The sequence below is a fragment of the Heloderma suspectum genome, chromosome 1, assembly GCF_057233095.1.
Source record: "Heloderma suspectum isolate Gila_16-S chromosome 1, 16-S_ref, whole genome shotgun sequence".
In the NCBI taxonomy this organism is placed as follows: Eukaryota; Metazoa; Chordata; class Lepidosauria; order Squamata; family Helodermatidae; genus Heloderma; species Heloderma suspectum.
Window position 1 is genome coordinate 338749828 of NC_139458.1, and position 22235 is coordinate 338772062.

The 22235-nt window shown below is 43.3% G+C and overlaps 1 protein-coding gene across 3 annotated transcripts in view; it reads left to right on the forward strand.

Annotated features, from left to right (window-relative positions):
• The first annotated feature begins 898 nt into the window (after positions 1-898).
• Positions 899-22235, forward strand: part of PDE7B (phosphodiesterase 7B) — a 223515-nt gene continuing 202178 nt past the window's right edge. The window contains exon 1 of one of the 3 annotated variants that reach the window (XM_084827614.1): positions 899-1240. In XM_084827614.1, coding sequence (XP_084683740.1) covers positions 1220-1240 — 21 coding nt within the window. In that variant the 5' untranslated portion in view covers positions 899-1219. The remainder of the gene's footprint in view (positions 1241-22235) is intronic. The other 2 variants (XM_084827613.1, XM_084827612.1) reach the window with 2 other exon arrangements.

Here is a 22235-nt window from a genome sequence, read left to right on the forward strand (position 1 = left end):
AGGCTTTTTAACTCTTCATTATTAAAAATACTGTCAGTCTGTTTTTAGGTCTCTGCACGGCCACTGCCTTTTATCTTGGTCACTGCTTTGATTTTATTCTGTTTTAAAGTTATGGTTTCGTATTATGTTTTACTATGTTATTGTATTTTATGGTTTTCAGCTTTGCCTAATAAACTGCCCAGAGAGCTTCAGCTAATGGGCAGTATAGAAAGGTAATTAATTAATTAACAAACAAGCTTCCCATAGCTACTTGAAAGTAAAGAGATAGTTCTTCATAGAAGTGCTGATTTCACCCCACCCTCTGGAACAAAACCTGGAAAGTGGAGGAATATAACCCAGGGTGATCTGTGGACTGTCCCTTATACATATTGGGTACATTATACTCAGAACAGAACACAGAACGAGAACAGATCCTAATTTACCTCACTGAAGCTCCTTTTGATTTAGATTCATTCTATCACGCCCTTGCAATGTGCAGGTTTACACCCTCACTGGCACATTCCTATACATTGACTGCTTTCCTTTTTATTTACGCCTGATCTTTCCAGGAGCCTCTGACTACAGAAACATTTCCAAGCAATCTAGATCTGATTAAAATCAACAACACCCAACCACCCTCTCTCTCTCTACACACGGAGCTCTGGTTTCTTTCTGGAGTAGGATGGTAGCTTGCCGAAATCACTGCCACATTCTTCCCATAGTAGTCCTTTAAAATTAATAGCACATGCAGAGGAAAAACTAAACCCCTTTGACGTCACTCGTGAAACGAGGAAACATAAACAGAGAAGGCTTCACTCCAGCGAGCTCGCAGGACTCGAGCTGATTGGCCGGCTTTGCTGTGCCTGTGGCAGTTGACAGCACCTCCCAGCCAGGCACGGCCTTCTGCTTGCTGCTTAACACTCAGCCAGTCAGAGACTGCAGCAAGCACAGCTGAGCTCTATCCCAGCACTTGCCTGGCAGAAAAGTGCAGTCTCTTGTTAGAGTCTCTCTCCCTCCCTCCCCGCTTCTTCGTGTTATCTATTTTCTCGGGCATTTCTTCCCCTCCCACCCTCGTCCATGTTCATGCACACCTTTCTCTGTCCCCGTGTGCGTCCCACTTAATTCTTTGCCTAATCCTGGATGCAGTTTCTGGACCCTGCAGTACAAGTCTTCATGAACAAGCTGCACCGCTTACAGGTTTCACAGCATTCAAAGGTCACAGAATTGCCACTATGGTTAAATGTCTTGTTTAATGGTTGAGGTATGTACAGCAAATCCTAAGAGGCAGCGTGCTTATGTTGTTGTGGCTGTTGTTTTTATTTAAGGGGGAACTGCATTTGCCAAAGTTAATGAGGGAAGTTATATTTGTATTCGGAAGGAAATATTAATGGCTCTTACTATGGAAACCAATTCCCCCCCCCCCAATGTTCCTACCTGCATTTTCATTGTTGAAGATATTATCCTGAGACAAGGAAACCAAGAAACTTGAATGGATTGTAACTGTACTGAGTGCAAATGATAAAGAAAGGATTCTGGTACAGTAACATTAGGAGAGTTAAGGGGATATTTTTCCCAATATTTTTAACATTAGGAGAGTGAGGGGATATTTTTCCCAATAAGCTGTCTTCAGTTCTTCAACGCTTCAGTGTCTTGAAGAAGAGACTGAATGTGTAACAGCAGATAACTAAGGACACAGTTTTTTGAACAAATAGTTGGGGGAGGGGGGGCAATGAATGACAATATATATCCAAATAATTTCTTATGTGTGTATATAAGTGTGTAATTTCGTATATGTGATACGGATGTTTAGCGTCTGAGTGCTTAGCTACTTTGGCTTTCCAAATACAAAGTTACAGATGCTTGTGCGTTTCTTTAACTTCACCGAAAGGGAAATCGGTTGTGTTGATATTTCGTCTCTTTCTTGACACTTTTAACAGCTAGCTGAAAGAAAGATAGTGGATACTTCTGTAGGAAAATGGAGCCACTGTCTCTTAGGACTGTTTGGTGACATGTACGTTCAACTGGTCATAAGGCAGCAGCCCGTAGCCTTAACTTGGATGACTGTTGCAGCGTTAAAGTGGCCTGCATGTGCCGCAGGAAACGCGAGCCATGGATCACAACAGAGCTCACATTGTTTTCAGGAGTGTAGCTGCAACAAGCATTTGGAGAGGCAACTCACTCAGCGAGAGATGCATGTTTAAAATCCAGCCAAAGTAGCCAACGGTGGACTAAAAAAAAGAAAAGTAACATTTGGCGGAGAGACATATTGTTTGACTGAGAGACTGCAAGGTTTAATCACGCTGGAAGCTGTACCAAGCTGTTGTGTGTGTATTGTGTTTGGGGGGGGGGGGATGTTGCTTTATATTTTGTTTAAATGCTTGTTTTTTTTAATTTCAAACTCATTTTGCCTTTATAAACAGGTGGCAAATCCAGAAACATGGGATGGGTCACCCTGACAATGCACTTTGAAGGGGCTATGCGCGGGGGGGGGGGAGAGAATTAACTGCACTTGATTCATAAGTGCCAGCTTAGGAATGGCAAAATATAGCTCCAAAATGCAGACTATCTGCTATGTGCTGTGAATGGACAATTGCTATTCTGCAGTGCCTGGTGGGAAAAATAAGGACTTTGTGTATTACAAATGCATAACTGCAGCTCCTCCATTTCCTTTGCTGTATCTTCACTGATGGCTGCAGAACAAAGAAGCTGCTGTCATTAATAAATTGCTTAATGACACATCTCACATGTTGTGCTAAAGCATCCCTTTTTCTTTTTTTACTATCAGCCCACAAGCAATTTTTATTAGCTGAACAGTTGAAGATATCTTCTTCTCTCTCCCAATATTCTTTTGTTTTGTCCTCCTTTCACAGTAGACCTTTTACACGGAAAATGTTACATAGCTCCATAAATTCAAAACACTCTTTTTCAGAGAGAACAGTTTTGACTGCTGTGTAGAGATTGTGCATTATTCAAGGGTAAATTATTACTGCTAGCAGGGAACGGAATATGGGGAAACCAGAGGATACTGTAAAGAAGTCTTCAAACTTCCTGAAGGACCCTAGTTTCTGAGGGCACATGCTTGCTACACAGTACATAAACAGGACAAATGTTCCTTCTGTGAATTTATGTTGGTGCACATAACTAACACTGCAGTATACCAAGTCAGTGGTGAAGGCTGCAAACTGAAAGAAAATCCTCCCCCTTATTTTCCAGATGTCTTCATTACCTGAAGTCTTTGGGCCTGACCAAGAGCAGATTGTTTTTATTTGTCCCAATGAAATAAATGGAATTTGTATCAGTCCCAGCCAAGGAGAAACTACACGTTACTGAAGCTATGGAAATTCTGGCAAAACTAGCATCCCAAGTTGCATTTTCCTCCAGTCTCATGTAACAATTTACCCCATGACATGATCTCACCATGTTGTGTATTTTGCTGTACCCTTCAGTGGAAGCCAATAACTTAGAATGAGGACAAGGAAACACACAATGTGGTGACATGGAGTAAGTGAGATTCTATGTTACATGGAAGACCTTGACATGAGGATACCATTTTCAGCACCAGGCCAGTGTCTCTTGCATATTGTTGTTCTTATAACATGTCATTCTAATTTGTCCCATTGGTTTCAATAAGTTGGGAGCTAGACGGTGTCTCCCATATACTCCTATGCCAGATTTTGGAGCACTTTCCTCTTTTCAAGCTCCATTTTATGCAAACATTTTGCATGTCACCTGCATAGGATTGTGGCCTTATTTAAATTTTTGTCCCACTGCATCCCAAATGCTCATTGTGTAGATCACAATGTTTCATTCATTTGTCAGGTTAGATACATAACAAATTCTAAAATTATCCACCCTCTGACTGGTTAGCCCATGCCAATAAATACTAGCCTAAATAATACTCTATTATCCTTTCAAAAATATCTGATTTGGCCAGTTCCCTGAGGAGGGAAACTCCAAAAGACCTCAGGACAGGAAAGTATGCATTAGAAATGTTAAGACAATGTGGACAGCTAAAAGTCAGGATTGGATAAAATGACTGGAATCTAATTAGCTGGGGTTTGATTTGCAGCTTTGCTTTGTCCAACCAATATCTTAAAACTGATCAAAGTTCAGCGTGAAACCATACATGGTAGTATCCAATGTTAGTCCTACTTAAAGTAGACCCATTGAAATGAGTGGGACTTAAGTTAGACTAACACGGGATACAATCCAAGTAGCGCCATATCATAGAATCATAGAATTATAGAATAGTAGGGTTGGAAGGGGCCCATAAGACCTTCGAGTCCAACCCCCTGCTCAGTGCAGGAATCTAAGTCAAAGCATCCTGACAGATGGCTGTCCAGCTTCATCTTGAATGCCTCCAGTGTGGGTGAGCCTGCTATGAGTAACCATACTTTCTTTTTCTTATATACTGTTTTTCTTTCTGCAACAGAGCCCTTGAGGTTTTCTTGCATGTGCTCATTTCAGCTTCTGTGAAGTGGACACAGGCTGAAATGCATCATAATAGATACTAAGAAACCATTCTGGTCCATCTCTCATACAGTATTGTGTTGTGTGTATGTACACACACACACACACACTGCCCACCCTATTGCCATCAATCTAACCTGGGATAGACAGACGGTGGGTCACTCACTAGGTGATTTCATACAGAGGCAAAGAGAAGCCATTCTTTTGTGCTTTCAGTGACTTAGTAGATACGTCAGGACTGTGCTCTGCATCAGCCTTGCCTAACCCAGTGCTCTCCAGATGTCATCGTGCTGTGTGTTTCTCTGTCCCCTCCAGCGGAAGCTGATGACTTAGAACAGGGACAACAGCACCAGGTTGGGCATAGCTGTTCTGCATCCTTCCACAAATGCCTGGGAAATCACAGAACCATTGTGTCCTTATCACCCAGTCGTATATTCATCATCTCTGGCTTCATAAGTCTCCACCTTCTGACCTCATGGTTAATAGTTGTCTTAATAAAGAGACCTTGACCTTAATGCTTGCTAGAAGTCAGAATGCAAAGAGTTGCATCACATGTACATGGCAGCAGCAAGGGAGAGCAGTCAGTTGCATCTCCTTTATTATGGCATCCTGTAATAACTGCAGCAGCCAAAAGATATTTCATATAGTTATTCTTTGTGGGTGAATAGCAGATCCAAGCCTGCTCTGCTTTTATATTCTTATCTTCATTGCCAATAGCCTAGTGTAAGACAATTCTTCCTAAACCTTTTGCTAAGGGGTACCATTAACAGCTATCTGTTTTCTGGGGAACCACCTGTTAGCCCTACTCTTGCTTGGAAAGCATCTTCATCTAACCTCTTTCCACAATATTCCTAGGCTAAATTTCTGATGGCTAAGGGTGGGGGAGAAATTTGTTCAGTTCTCATTTTTTGCTTCCTGGCCCCCTGGGCCACCACCCACACCCTGCCTGTAGGCGCCAAAAGGGGGGGTAAAAAAGAAGAAAAAGAGAATGGCACCCATAGGTGCTACAGAGTCTCAAAGGGTCAAAATAATTTATTTTATGAACAAGCGAATTTTGGCTCTTTTGCCACACTGTAGCAACTTCGGATGCCATTTTGTTTGAGGGGGGAAATTAATTGCTTTTGGAGTCCTTTGGGGGGTGGCAGAGGCTGCACTGGGGGCGGTGTTAGGGGCTGCATGTGACTGAAAGTTATCCTTCAAAATCCACACTTCTCTTAATTTTGCAATGGAGTTCTCCAGTCTAACAGTGCATACAAAAATGTGTATATTAGGGGGAAGTGCACACGTAAATGTTATATTAGTGAAAATAACAGTAAAAATGCAATGTTTTTGGACAATCGCTTGCAAAAAATGTGTAAATTGGGCAAAATTGTGTACAAAAATGCATGTATTTCGAGAAATGTGCACAAAAAATGCATAGGAATTTTATTTAAGGTTGTGGCACTATCAGTAACTCAGAGTAAGACCAGACAACAGGCTGGCAGACAGGATTCAAGAAGTGGCAGGTAGAGTTTGGATGCCTAAAGGGATAATGTTGATGGAACTGGAATTCACAGAACACTGAGTGGATGGTTTGTAAAAGAACAGAAGAAAAGTACTGCTAAGACCTTGCCTTTCAGAATTACTAAGGATGCTTTCAGATGAGGTTTCTATGGCATCATTACCCTGCCTCATTCACAGACGATTACAGGCATCCAGATGACGATGTCTTCTACTTGTGACCATCCTGTGTTTTACTGCTGCTTCTGTTTTTTTACTTAATTTAGAAAATATCTTGCTAGTGGTAGGAACCCTCTACCTGGAAGCACCTCCTTAGTGATTTATTGTGACTTTTGGTGATGGTTTGGTTTTCTTACTGTTGTCTTCTGTTCATTCTTTTGACTTGTACAAGTATGTGCCTAACATATTTCTGTGAGTCCTCCTCACTCTCTGAGAAACTCTGGGCACTGAGTTTAATTCCAGTGTTGCAGCTACTACATGCAGCAGATTAGCCAGTTGGAGTTCAACCCTAAAAACAGGACATCATGTACCTCAGCATCCTCAACCAGACCAAACGTTTCTTGAAAGAAAGAGATTCCACAGCTCCACTAGGTAGCTTATTCTACTGCTGAATTGCTCTTATTTTAGGTAGGAAGTTTCTTCTAAGGGTTAACCTAATTCTCCTTTCCTATATACCTTTGCTGATCTTACTGAAAAAAGAGGAGAGAATGAGAGACAAAATTTATTCAAGGCAGTGGCAGAAATATCAAAGTGGTTTTGGTTTCACATGCACACTATGCAGTGTGAGAAGTGAGCCATTGTTTAGGGACAGTGTTTTGAGAAGTTCTCATTATGAAAAGAATTGTCTTGGGATATAAATGTTCAATTTGTGTTGGGTTTTATTGTATAAACAGTCTTGAACTGATTAAAATCAACTCCTTGAAGGAGTTGTTCCTCTAGGCCAAATCTTACATTATCATTCCTTCCTTATTCCCAATAGAAGTTATGCCTGAACTAGAATCGAATAAGAATTGCAGGGATTTAAGATTTGCTCTCTCTCCATATAAGACTGGAATGTAGATAATCCCCAAAGGTCCAGATGTTCAGGTGAAATATTTATTGTTATTGCTTTACAGGCACACTTCAAGCTGCTTCTTTTTTATTAGTATCATTACAGGGAGTGGCTGAAAGGTTTTAGCTTAATGAATGAAGTAGGGTTTGGAATTAGGTTGAGAACTATTCAGACAGCCACCCTTCCTATGTCCCACCATCAGTGTACAGAGTAACATAAGCAACAACAACAACAACAAAAGACAGGTCTTTTCTTCAGTAAGCTTAAATTTTACTGAAGGGAAGAGGCAAGGCAGGAAAGTGAGAAGGAAGGATATCAGGGGATGAATACATTCAAATAAAGTTACATGTATGTAGGCTTGTTGTTGCTTATTTATCTTTATTTACACTATTTTAGTCCACTTTTGGAATGAAAATTGCCCAAGGTGGTTTGCAAGAATTTTTTAAAGCCTAAAACAGCGTAAAAACAACAAACAATAAAAATGTCATTTGCAATGCATATTAATGAATCCAGGAAATTAAATTTTGCCAAAATGTTAATTTGGTTGCAGATGTGCAGTGAAAGTCAGATGCAATCATTATCTGCTATATTTTTTGGTCACCGTGCTTTTAGAATGCATTTATAATGGGATTTTTTCAGTAATAACATATCAAAATAAATTTGTTTTGAACATTGTTCATTATACACAAATACTTTGATTAACATTTTCCTCACCGAGCTAGGAAATCTTGTTTTTGCTCTGGAACTTTGTTCTTCGGTTTAATACGTCTTGTATGATCAGGTCACAACAAATCCATTCATTGCATAGTTATTGATCAGTTTGTAATCCTGCTAACTGTGAATAGTTTGCAATCATTCTCTCATCCAACCTCATAAGAACTTTGTGATGGAAGTTATTGTTCCCATTCCCAATTCACAGACAAATTTGGTATCAGGAAACAGGAACTTGGCCAATACCATTAATTGCATATCCTTATGCTACAGCCATCAAATGGAAGGTGCTAGAAATGCTTCTACATGGCACAGTGGAGATTGGTTGCTCTGATGTCAGTGGGTCAGTGAATCGGCTCTGGGTTTCAGTCAGAACCAGTCATAACTCTAAAGGAGCTATCCAAGGTGCAGAAGCTAACAAGTCAGAACTCTAAAAGAGCAATCCAATATATGCAAGATGCTGACAGCTAACTATTCACACCTTGGATAACTCCTTTAGAGTTCTGACTGGTTCTGAATGAAACACCACCCCACTGACATGGCAACAGCTCCACATGCAGAATAATCCTGTGTATATTTACTCAGCATTATGTCCCACTGTGTTCAGTGGGGCTTAGGCCTAAATAATGAGCATAGAATTGCAGCTACAGTGTCCAGAATGTGTGAGAGATGCTCTCCACATGTGTCAGTCCTAACACATGGAGAGCTTCCATGCCCTCAAAACACATTTGTGGAAGTAGCTGTCACCAGTGTGGAAAATTGCTATAGGATAAGGGTCAAAGCCATGAGAGTGGATCTCACAGCTGTTGTAGAGCTGTGTTTCCAATAGCTACCATATGGCAGTCATAATGTTAATATGACCCCTCGGTTGGCCATGTGAGTGAACATTTGAACTTAAGCATCTTGTACCTAAGTACCACCTCACATACTATGCCTTGGTGTACCCTTATGGTAGGGAGCCATGGCCACCTCATCTCCCTGGTGAATGTAGCTCTGCATGTTTACAACTAAATGTAAATGTGTCATATGACTATAGATGCAGGATATATCTATGCATTTTAATGCACATATACCTAATTTTGCACTTCAGCACTGATATGCAGACTGAAATTCAATTATCCTTCAAAATTTGCATTTCTTCCAATTTTGTGATGGAGTTCTGTAATCAAAAAAATTATTTATTAATACACATATTTATTATTATTACTTTTATATCCTGCCTTTTTCCTTGTACAGTGAATCCAAGGCAATTTACAGTATATTGTCTTCCTCCTCTACTGCATTTTATCCTCGTAACAACCCTGTGAGTTAGGTTAGGCTGAGAGTCAGTGACTGGGATCCCATGATTGCGGGGGTAAAAGAAGCCATCATGGCTTCTCCCCCTGCACGTGCTGCGCATGCAGCCATTGTTTACATAATTACCCACGCTGCATCACGGGTTGGTGTGTTGTCTGAACCCGGCATGCAGCGAGGTGGGTGGGCTTCATACTCACCCTACAACCTCTACAGCACGTCATAGGTTGTAGTGTGGGTATGAAGTCAACCCTGCATGCCATGCACCAGGTCCAGATGACACGTGAACCTGCAACGCAGCATAGATGATTATGTAAACAATGGCCGCATGTGCAGCAGGGGGAGAAGTCACAATGGCTGCCTTTACCCCTGTGAACATGCGAATCCAGCCAGAGACTGGCCCAAAGTCCCCCAGTGAGCCAAATGTGGACTAGAACCTGGATCTCCTGAATCTCCATCCAACACTGTACCACATTGATTTGTGGTACAAAATGCATATATTAGGGAAACCTGCACAAAAAATGCATATATTATGAAAAGAACATTAAAAATGCACTACATTAGGGAAAATTCCTTGCATGCATGCAGTTGGAGGAATGCACCAAAAATGTGTACAAATATTTGTACACTTTTTTGTGTACACTTTTTTTAAACCCTCAAACTGATGATGAAATGGGACAAACTGAACTTAAGATTGGAAAAATGATAAATAGAGAGAAATTGAAATTGAAAGATCCATTTATCCCTACTTGTGACATGTATCCTGTTTAAGGTACATGTGGATTTTCTCGTCTCATTCTTTCCATGTTGAATGAAGGCTTAGAGCTTTTTATTTAAGTCATTTTTTACATAGATACATACAGGGTGGGGATTTGGACTGTGATTTCCTGAAAAGACTTATCTCTGTCTGGCTGCAGTAATCTTGTTTCTTTCTCTCCTTCCCTTTCCTCAAGAGTCTTCAAAAGCAGCCTACTTTACCATCCAGACTGTACATATACAGGAATGTACAAGCACAGTTTCCAGGTCGCCATCAATTTCTAAAATTTTCTTCCTGGCATTCAGCTGCCTCTGGTTGCCCAACACAAACTGAAGAGAACCCTCCCCCCAAGTTCTCAGGGCACTGAAGAGAACTCAGAGGAACAACAAGTCTCTCACCATGTTTGCATGCACAGAAAACTTAGGGGAGTCAGTCTCTTTCACTTTTACTTGAAAGTACTGCCTTTACCCATAAAAATCTACTCCCACTCTGAGATCAGCAATGGAGGCCGTGTTTGTGTGCCTGCCTGTCAAAGCAATTACATTGGCAGGCATGAGGGCCTTCTCAGTAGTGGCTCCCTGCTCCTGGAACTCCATTCCAATTTATGTCTGCCAGGGCTCCATCATTACAAGCCTTCAAGCAGGCCTGAAAGATGTAAAAACTTTGGCCTTTCTTTGACTCAGGACTTTATTGGGTACATCTGACCTGGTTCTCATGTAATGGCTAACGATGGGTTAAACTAGTTAGCTGTGGCTGCTCCAGAGTAAGTGCACACACTGCCTCCTGCTGCTCCCCTGCTTCCACTTTGTAAATAACCCAGGAAAGCCCCTTCCTGGGTTGTTGTCATGATGTTAACAAACCATGGGTTAAAACTCTGGGTTGTTTAACCCTAAGCAACCTAGAGTGGCAGGTTTGCACATCAAAACAATAACCCAGGAATGTTCCTGGGTTGTTTACAAAGCAGGAGCAGGCAGGAGCAAGAATGCTCACTTGCTTGCTCCCATGTACTCGCAAACAACCCGTGATTTGTTAGCCATGGGTTGTTTGAGCATGTGAACCAGGTGGTGTATACAGTGTTATCTGGTTTTAATGATTAACTTTGATTTTATTATTGCTTTCTTATTGTTTTTATCATTGTTATACAGTTTTAAATTTTGTATGCAAAATTTGTAAAAAAAAGCCTCTCAGCGCCTTTCGATATCATCGACCATGCTATCCTTCCAGATCGTTTATCTGGATTGGGCTTGGGAGACACAGTTTTAAATTGATTCCGGTCCTTTCTGGAGGACTGGTCTCAGAAGGTGGTGCTGGGGGACCAATTCAGCGCCATGGCCATTAGCCTGTGGGGTGCCGCAAGGTTCTATCTTGTTCCCGATGCTTTTTAACATCTACATGAAACCTCCGGGGTTTCAGTATGTGGATGATATTCAGCTCTACCTCTCATTTCCATCTGCACATCCCAGGGAAGCTGTGGAACTCCTGAACCAGTGTCTGGAGGCTGTTTTGGGATGGATGAGGGTGAACAAGCTGGAACTTAATCCAGACAAGATGGAGGCACTGTGGGTTGGGAAACCAACTACTTTGGTTGGAGGTTTACAACTGGTCTTAGATGGGGTTGCACTCCCCTTGAAAGACCAAGTATGGAGTTTGGGAGTCCTCCTGGACTCTGAGCTAACTGGGGAAGCCCAAGTGGCTGCGGTGTCCAGGAGTGCTTTTTACCAGCCTGGTCTGGTACATCAACTGCGGCCCTATCTGGAGAGTATGGACCTTGCCTCAGTCATCCACACACTACTCACATCCAGGCTGGACTACTGCAATGCACTATAGATGGGGCTGCCTTTGAAGATGGTTCAGAAACTCCAGCTTGTGCAGAATGCAGCTGCCCAAATATTGGTGGGGGCGAGGCGATTCGATCATATAACACCTATACTGCACCAGCTGCACTGGTTACCAGTGCGTTTCCAAGCCCAATTCAAAGTGCTGGTTTTGACCTTTAAAGCCTGACACGGTTTGGGACCAAGTTACTTGAAGGACCTCCTACACCCATATCAGCGTGCCCGCACTTTAAGATCAGAAAGAGAGGCCCTTCTCATTTGCCCACCCGTGAGAGCAATCAGGTGGGTGACCACACGTAAGAGGGCCTTCTCTGCAGTGGCCCCATGCCTTTGGAACAAGCTGCCATCAGAGGTCCTCCATGCTCCATCATTGCAAACTTTTAAGAAGGTCTAGAAAGCGTATTCTTTTACCTTGGCCTTCTATTGATATGACTGCTATTGTTGCTGTTGCTGCTATTAACATCGTAGTTGGTTTTATTGTTGGCTTTTATTGTTGTTTTTATAGTTTTTTATCACTTTTAATATTTTAATTGTTTTTATGTATTTTATTGTTGTAAGTTGCCTTGGGAGGGCTGCTGCCCTGAAAGGTGGCCAAGAAATATTTTAAATAAATAAATTAAATAAATGCAGCCTTGAGAGGGGTTTCCCTAAAAGGTGGCTTGGCTTATAAATATTTTAAATAACATTATGGGGGGGGGGGAGGTTGGAGACACTTGGAGGCAGAAAGGTTCTCTCTTGCTGGTTTTAGGGGTCACCAGAGTCCAGTGCAAGATGAGAGAATGTTTCAGGGAGCTTCGCATGAGGAGGGTGGGTTTGGTCTCTAACTTTTCACCAGGCTTCAGAGGCAACCAGTACCAGCAAGAAAGATTTGCTCCCCCTCCAATATGTCTCCAGATCCAGGTGCCAAATGTGAGAGACTAGCTTCTCCTTCCCCCATGTTCTCTGCATGAGCCAAAGAATTCAGGCAGGAGGGGGGTACCAGTGCTGATCACAAGTAGTGATTGGCTCTCCAGATTAGCCAGAACGTCTGGACCTCTGTACAGGTAAAACATTTAATGTTTTCATGTAAAAAACATGAAGTGTCCTGACCCAATCATTTTATCCATGCACTAAGGGTGTTTCTACCTTAAGGCACAATCCTGCTACACTACTGGAGTATTTTGCTTCCCTTTCTGTGGCGCATTTAGGATTGGCTCCTTTAGATGATGAATGTGCATTGAAAACGCCGTTTCTCAGCAGCCTTACTGGGGCTTTCTATAGTTTTCATTGGAACAGTGCCATCTGCTGGTGAAATTATTGTGATACGCCAGCACTACACACTGCAGAAATTGCAGGGTGGGAGTGGGGGTGATATTCGATGGCCTTGTAGGCCCCTTCCAACCCTACTATTCTATGATTCTATGATTCTATGATTCCAGCTTATCTCCAGTCTTTTTTAAGGTGGGATAATTGGGGAAAACCTTGGGAGACGTCCTGGAGGTTTATGATGTCATGTAAAGGACCCTGAAACGTCTGTGAGTGGCCAATCATCAGCGCACGATAAATGCCTTGTGTAGAAATGGCCATAGCCACACTGGTTCAAAGGCAACGGCACGGGGAGATTACTGCTGAGGTTAAAAATGCTTTCACTAGAACAGGAGTAGGCCATCTCGTACCCTCCAGTTGTTTTGGATGACAACTCCCACAGTTCTTGACCATTTGCCATTGTGGCTTCGGCTGATGACAGATGAGATCCAAAGTATCTGGAAGGCACCAAGTTGCCCACCCTTGCAACAGACCTTTATACGGTGCCATGCTTAGTTAAGGTGACTGAGCTGAAAGAACACTTTGTTCATCCACTAGATTTTTCCAGGTTTCCACTGGCTTCCCTCAACTTGGCAGTAAAAAATGACCTGCCACAGGGAAATAGATCCTAAATACCTTCCAGGTTTGGCAGGTTTGCCAACATTGTTTTCACAGGAGACGTACTGTAGGCTCAGGAAAAGCCTCCGGTTCCACTGAGCGGATCGAAGCTTTGGGCTTTGGGGAATGCAGAGAGACTTTTCCATGCCTTCTAACTGTTTGTATTTAAGAGAGAGACAGCACCTGCTTCCTCACCGTGGGAACAGGTTGCTGGATTGTACTGAATCGGTACCAATTACTGTTACCTTCATTATAGTCCTTGGCTTTTTTTGTTCCTTGTCTCCACGCAACAGTTCCTTGTGACATATATCTTGGTTAAAGTACAACTGGACTTTATCCATCCATAATGACTGTGCGGTTCTTTCCATTTTCAGAGCACGTTTAGTTTTTGTTTTTAATAAAACCATGCCGTATTTTTGGACACCCAGATATACATTTCCCTAGTTGTGGGGCCACAGAAATCTGAAAAATAGTTACAGGAGTGTCCCTTTCAAAAGTTAGATGGTGGAAATATGAAACACCAGAAGACAGGTGGAAAATGTCAAAAACAGTATTCTAGCTGTGAAAATTTTTCACAAAGCAGATGCGTGCACAATCAGATTTTAAAAATTTCTTTTGTAAAATAACTTCTATATCTGTAGAAGAGGAAAGGCAGAGTGAGACCTTTGTCCAACCTACTGTGCGATTGTTTACTTAAAGTGCCATGTATACTGATAGCATTTTATTAACTGTACATGGCACTTTACAGGCATAAGAGAAGACAGATCCTTTCATACCATGGTTTTCATTTTAAAAACCTGAATCATGTCGCAAATCAGGAGAGGGCATTAGAAATGAACTGCCCAGTTACAAATGCTGCAGATCATGCAAAAATTCCTGGACTGTAGGAAGAATATATTTTGAAATTAACCTTGCAAAAATTATTTGACAGTGTATGCCACCAGACCTCACAGAAGTGGTTGGCTTATTTGGTTTGCTCATGACCATGCTATGAGCCAACCCCTTGTACACATAATGCTAAACACATGCACCTATTATCCACTGTCAGATCATGGGTATGTGTTTTCCATACAAATCCGAGGATGTTTTCTTTATATGACATGTCAAACTGACTCTGGCAGAGGCTCCTAAGTGCATTGCTGCTAGAAACCGCACTGAAGACACTATGGCCCGAATTAGCAGATGACTAGGAGAATCATGAATATCAACATTTTTGGCATGAGAGCGAGAGGGAAACGGGGCTCAGGATCAGGATGGGTGCTAATGTACCACATTTCTTCCCTGTTTTCCCCCTAGATATTATCCCCTTTCTAAATGCCATGCTGCTCTTTGGAAAAACCTGAGTAAAAAAAAAAAAAAAAGTATTGGGAGGATCACAAACTATCCAAAGGAGAAGCGTTACCAATATTCAAGCAGTATTTTCCTCTAGTTAAAGTGCTTCTTGAACTCAGAGGACTTTAAATGCTGATCATCAAGAGGAAATAAGTAGTCTTGTATCACAGTGTTTTCCGTGAGCAAAGAAACAGAGGAATTAACAGTAGCTAGTTATGAATGGAGAGACTATTATTGCATAAATCAAAGATATTTCTTTTGAAGTCTCTCAGTACAAAAGTTTAATTTTTCTGTGTTTTTTAAATTTCAAAGCATTTTCAAATTTCATTTCGGAAATTTAGCTCACAGTACAGTCCTACGCATGTCTACTCAGAAGGAAATCCCATTGAGTTCAATGAGGCTTACTCTGAGGAAAGTGAGTACAAGATTGCAGCCATAGGATAATTTTTTTTAAACCCTAAATCTCAAGGTCCTATAAATCAATTTAAATCAATAATGTTAGGTAGTCACTTATAACATCCAGTTGTTTACACCATGTTTCTTTTCCTAAAACCTCTACATAAATGTTCATACCACTTGTTGGGAACACAGGAGAATGTCTGAAGTAAGAGCAAGCACACACTTTTCCTTTCCTTTCCTTTCCTTTCCTTTCCTTTCCTTTCCTTTCCTTTCCTTTGGAGAACATACGACAGAATAATTTGCTTGTCAATTGTTTTTCCAGATTCATTTGGCTCAGCATGTGGACTGGTTGATACTCGACAAATGGGAGAGAATTCAGGGATATACTGTCGGGTTTTGAAACAGATGTGGGAACTTGGTGAGCATAGTTTGTCTGCAGGAATAATGGTAGTTATAGTGGAAATTTCTAAAAGGCTACTTGAAAGATTATGAAAACATCTTCTTACGAGGAATCTTGTGGGAAAGAAAACAGAAGCCTTGTTCAGACAACGTATTTAGTATGACTGAACATGTTGGGTGTGGGGAGAATCAGCATGAATTCAATTGACCTTATGAATAGACCTTAAATGCATTGAACCTGTATGTGCATAAGCTGTGTACAAGTGAAGTGGGGCTCTGAAAAAAAGGGGGGGGGTTGTCTTAGCTGGATGTGAGCTTTGCAGCAGGCTGAGTTGAGGTCTGATTCCATAAATCTAGATGAGAATCAAGTGAGGAGGTAGAGGCTGAAGATATTGTAAAATAAATGGGCTGGTGGTGGTCAGGTACCAGGTTGGGCAGATGAAAACCGAAGGGCCAAAGGCAAGAACATAGTCATAGAGTGGTTGGAATCAGGTAAATGAGGCAATGGAATTCTTCTGTTACTACTAAAGTGACGCGTTGCTCAACCTGAGGAGAACAGGCTTAGAACGAAAGGTTTTATAGGGCCTGGTGTGTTTCCATTAACTTGTGAGGTCTGCTGACCATCTTCAGAGTGCAGGAGACAGCTGATAGCACTCAAGCCAGTGCTGCAGCTTACAGGGTTCTCTTGACCCCCAGAGTCTAGTCTGTTTGTCTGACTGAGGGACCAGACTGTTGGTGGTTAGGGATGGCGGAGAATTCCGCCACGGATTTCAGTGAGGCCGAATGCACTGGCATTCAGCCTCCCAAAACCCATGGCGGAACGGCCTCCCACCCCCCACCCCCCTGTGGAATCCCCCCTGGGACGAAGCTTACCTGGGGTGGATATTCCGGTGGCGGTAGCTCTGACGGCAGCTCCAGTGGTGGCTCTGGCGGCGGCAGCTGGCTTCTTGGCTGGCTGCTGTGGACTCAAATGGTGGCCACCGTAGCGGCCGCCATTTGCATCGGGCCAGGCTGCCGTGATAGGCTACGTAAGTATTTACGTAGCCTATCACGGCAAAGGCAGCCATGCAAATGGCAGCCACCATGCCATTTGCGTAGCTGCCTTTGCCGTGATAGGCTACGTAAATACTTACGTAGCCTATCACCGCAACAACAACAGCAACAACAAACCCCGTACGCAAATGGCGGTGGCTACGGCGGCCGCCATTTGCGTTCCCTTTTTTTCGCTGTTTTAGCTTATGTAAATATTTACGTAAGCTATTATGGCAAAAAAAAAAGGGGGGACGCAAATAGCATAGTGGACGCTATTTGCGTTCCTCTTTTTTTCACCGTAATAGCTTACGTAAATATTTACGCAGGCTAAAACAGCGAAAAACAATGGAACACAAATGGCAGCCGCCGTAGCTGCCATTTGCGTACGCAGGGTTTTTTTTCCCGGAAGGCTGCCCAGTGGCTGGATGTCCGGCTGTGGGTGGCCCCTGCCAGCGGCTCCATGGAATGTCTGCAGAGTGGAGCTGGCTGGATCAGGATTTCGGGGGAGGTGCAGAGCGCCTCCCCCCCACCGCGAATCACCCCGTCGAAAAGGTAAGTGACTTTCGTACATCCCTACTGGTGGTGCAGGAGGAGGAAAGGCACTAGAGGCTGGCTGCTGGAGGTCCCGGTTTGAGATCTCCCCCGGTGCCTTACAAGAGTCTCCAATTGTACAGACCAGCCTACCAGTGCAAAACAGCTTTTCCCAATCTGTTGCCCTACAGATGTTTTTGGGCTTCAGCTCCCATTAGCCCCATTCAACATAGTCAATGGTCAGGAATCCTGGGAGTTGAATTTCAAAACTTCTGGAGGGTACCACATTGGGGAAAGCTGGTGTAAAATTTGTACACACATTGGACTTGTTCACAAGGTCTACAGAAGGAATGTAGCTAAGGGGCAGGGCCAGTGGATATTATCCTGACACACATCCCACACACATGTTCTCTCACCCTGGGTATTTGTCTGAACGGAGCTCGTAAGAGGTTCAAATTGCAGCAAAAGTTCAAATTTCAGTTTTGTTTTATGGATAAAGGAGCATTTGAGGGGAGGGACCATAGCTCAGCAGTAGAACTTATGACTTGCATGCAGAAGGATCAATCCCTGTCACCTCCAGTTAAAAGCATCAGGTGTTGTGAAAGACCCTTCTGAGACCCTGGAAAACCACTGGCAGTCAGAGTAGACAGTACTAGATGGACAAATAGTCTGACCTGGTATAAAGCAGCTTCCTATGTTCTAGCCCAGCTTTCCCCCACCAGGCGCCTTGCAGATGTGTTGGACTACAACCCCCATTGCAGCATGGGCCATGTTGGCTGAAGATGATAGGAGATGTAGTCCAACTCACCTGCAAGGCACTTGTTTGGAGAAGTTTGGACTAGCCATTTCCTCATCCATAAATGCTTCCCAACAACCGAGGCCTGCTCTCAAGGGCTGTGATACTCTTGTAGCTACAGCATGCGTGCACGTACCAGAACCACGTTATTGGGACCAATTGCATAGGGCTTTCCCCGCCTGTTTCTGATTTTCTGAGTCTGTATTTGATGAAGTGTATCTGCTCTATGATCCAACATGAGGGAGAAGGGCAGTCAGAGGAAAGTTTTGACATTTTGGAAATATGGAGCCATACCTAAAGGAATAATAACCAAAAGGAGGGGGAGATGTATGGAGTTTGGAAAGATGTTCTGTACTTCATTTTATTTAGTTGCAACATGTAAACATTTATTTAGGGTGCAATCCTATGCATGTTTAGACATAAAAAAGTCCTACAACTCCCTGCATGCCTGGCCGGGAGTTGCAGGCCTTTTTTGTATGTCTAAACATGTATACGATTTCACCTTTAGTTACAACAAAATGTTTAGACCTTGAAAATTCACAGCCACTTCATAAAGGACATTTTACCTCCACAAGTATCAGAAAAAATATACTGGTGTACTCAGTTATGTGTGAAGATTATACACATGGCTTTTTTAGTGGAGGTACAGACTTTGGGAACTGTTCAGAGAGTACAGAGGTTTCTCCCCCATATACCATTGTAAACCGCCCAGAGAGCTTCGGCTATTGGGCAGTATAGAAATGAAATAAATAAATAAATACCATTGAACACCAGTGTAGGAAAGAATTGTGTTTAGTGTCCTTACAACAAGGAGTGTATGGAGAATTTAACTTCCTCATGTCTATTCACCTTACATTTTACTCTAACAGGGCCCTGTCTTTCTATTCTGGATAGATTAGAAGATAATGTTTCTCTAGGACTTTGCCAATAACACATAAAGAAACAAACCTACAGTCTTGTCCAACTCACAAGTCATATGTTTGCTAATAAAATAGGTATATTGCTTTCATTTTTTTTTAATGTCCATCCAACTTTATTGCAGCATCTGTCTTCAGTGTATTTTAAAAGACAGGGCAGCCATGATCTTCTCAGTATTGCTGCCTAGTATTTGGAAGCTGCTATAATTCAGAACAGCGTTTTGCACTTCTATTGCCCTTGTGTTCCTCCTCCTGCCTTTCCTCCGGGCCAGCCACAGCACTGTGAAAATAAACCCCTGCACAGCATTCAAACTGTCAGCATTTGCAAATTAGTAAAGTAGTAAGCAGTTCCTTGTGACTACAGTTCTGACCAGGGTAGCATCTAGCCTGTAGCTTGTTTGAAATTCTCTGTGGCTGGAGTAGGGATGTCAGAGAATTCCATGATGGATCTCGGTGGGGCCGAATGCCAGTGCATTCAGCCCCCCGAAATCCGTCGTGGAACGAAGCCCCCGCCCCCCCACCCCACGAAAGGCACATGAAACGGAGCACTTACCTGCTCCCGTCCACGCTGCTTTGCGAATGGCGGCCGTCCTGCGGCCACTATTCACTTCCTCCTCTTCATAGCCATGATAGGCTATGTAAATACTTACGTAGCCTATCACGGCTAATGCAGGGACGCCATTTGCATCCATGCGGAGGCCGTGATAGGCTAAGTATTTACATAGCCTATCACAGCAGGGGGGGGGGGAACCAGCATACGCAAATGGCAGCGGCTACTGCCATTTGCGTACGCTGGGGCTTTTCCCCCTGCCGTGATAGGCTACGTAAATATTTACGTAGCCTATCACGGCAGGGGGGAAAAAACCCAGCGTACGCAAATGGTGGCGGCTACTGCCATTTGCGTATGCTGGGGCTTTTCCCCCTGCCGTGATAGGCTACGTAAATATTTACGTAGCCTATCACGGCTCAATACAGGGACGCAAATGGCGGAGGCTACGACAGCTACCATTTCTGTCCCTGCAGGGCTGCCCAGCGGCCGGATGTCCAGCTGCGGGCGGCTGGAGCCGGCTGGCAGCTCCGCAGCTTGGCCGCGGAGCGCAGCCGGCTGGGCAGGATTCCGGAGGGAGGGTTGGAGCATCTCCCCCCTCATCGAGGATTCCGGGGTGAGGGACGGAGCGCCTCCCCCCCACTGTGGATTGCCCGACGCGGAGCCAGGTAGGTGTTTCGTACATCCCTAGGCTGGAGCCCAGGTCCGCATACCTTGGAATAAACCCCATTGAACTCAAGGGGCTTTACTTCTGAGCAGACATGGGCAGGACTGCATGGTCTCTGTCTCTTAAAGACTCCATAAATTTGCAGAGTTTTCAACGTTTCTTTCTAAAGGCTATGTACGTGATAGCTTCTCAAAAACATGGAGCTAAAATTGTAGAGCTGCCCCCACTTTCTATGCTGTTGTTTTTCTCTCCTGCCATCCTCTGCCAAACCTGGTGTGCTTCCTGGTGGACTCTGAACATTAACACTCAGAAGGCATTGTACAGCTATTCCATCTTTTTTTTTCTTTTTCTCCTTAATGGATTTTCTGCAGTAAGAAAATGATGGAAGAAGTGGTGGGAAAATACAGGAGGGTTATAAGTGGAAGATGATGATTTTATGGGGCACCCCCTGTACAATTCCATGAATGAGGCAAGGCGACTACACAATAAAAGCCTCGCCTGGAAACACCCTTGTTTTTGTAGCACTTCAAAAATGGCCATGACAGGAACCTATTGGTTAGCTCCTGTAACATCACTGCCAATAAGTAGCGTACTCACTTCCCATCAGCATAACAAAATTCTTTAACACATTGGGTTTCTAATGGAGCTTTGAAATGTTATAGTTCTCAAATGAGCTACTGGAGCAAGTTGGTGCTTTTCTCTGGCTGTGCAGTGAAGGAATAAGTAATATCTAACTACATTAGATAGTTACTTATCTAAGGGGCAGGATTGCAGCTTGAGATCGATAGGCATACGGTCAAGGAACACCTAATTATTTTGAATGAGTTCAAATCACCAGGGCCAGATGAACTGCATCCTAGAGTAATAAAGGAACTGGCAGAAGAACTCTCAAAACCGCTGTCTATTCTCTTTGAGAAATCATGGAGGACGGGGAAAGTGCCAGATGACTGGAGGAGGGCTAACGTTGTCCCTATCTTCAAAAAGGGTAAAAAGGAGGAACCTGAGAACTACAGACCAGTCAGTCTGACATCAATCCCTGGGAAAATTCTGGAGCAGATGATAAAGGAATCCATCTGGAAGCACCTTGACAACAATGCTGTGATTACTTGAAGCCAACATGGATTTGTCAAAAACAAGTCCTGCCAGACAAATCTGATCTCATTTTTTGATCAAGTAACCTCCCTTGTAGACCGTGGGAATGCTGTAGACATCATATACCTCGACTTCAGCAAAGCTTTCGACAAAGTGCCCCATGATATCCTGATGAGCAAACTAGCTCAAAGTGGGCTAAATGAAAAAACATCCGGTGGATCCACAGTTGGCTACAGAATCGGACTCAAAGAGTGCTTATCAATGGGACCTTCTCAAACTGGGGAGAGGTAATGAGTGGGGTACCGCAGGGCTCATCCTGGGCCCAGTGCTCTTCAACATGTTTATTAATGACTTGGAGGAGGAGGTGCAGGGAATGCTGATCAAATTTGCAGATGACACAAAATTGGGCAGGATAGCTAATACTTTGGAAGACAGAAACAAAATTCAAAGTGATCTGGATAGACTGGAGCGCTGGGTAGAAAACAACAGAATGACATTTAATAGGGATAAATGCCGAGTTCTGCACCTAGGAAAAAGAGAGCAAATGCACAGTTACAAGATGGGGGATACGTGGCTCAACCACACTACAAGCGAGAAGGATCTTGGAATTGTTGTCGATCACAAGCTGAATATGAGCCAACAATGTGATGTGGCTGCAAAAAAGGCCAATGCTCTTTTGGGCTGCATTAATAGAAGCATCGCTTCCAAATCCCAGGAAGAACTAGTTCCCCTCTACTCAGCACTGGTTAGGCCTCATCTGGAGTATTGTGTCCAGTTCTGGGCACCACACTTTAAGAAGGATGCAGACAAACTGGAGAGGGTTCAGAGGAGGGCAACAAAGATGATCAGGGGACTGGAAACAAAGCCCTATGAAGAGAGAATGAAAGAACTGTGCATGTTTAGCCTTGAGAAGAGAAGACTGAGGAGAGATATGATAGCACTCTTCAAGTACTTGAAAGGTTGTCACAAAGAAGGCCAGGATCTCTTCTTGATCATCCCAGAATGCAGGGCACGGAATAATGGGC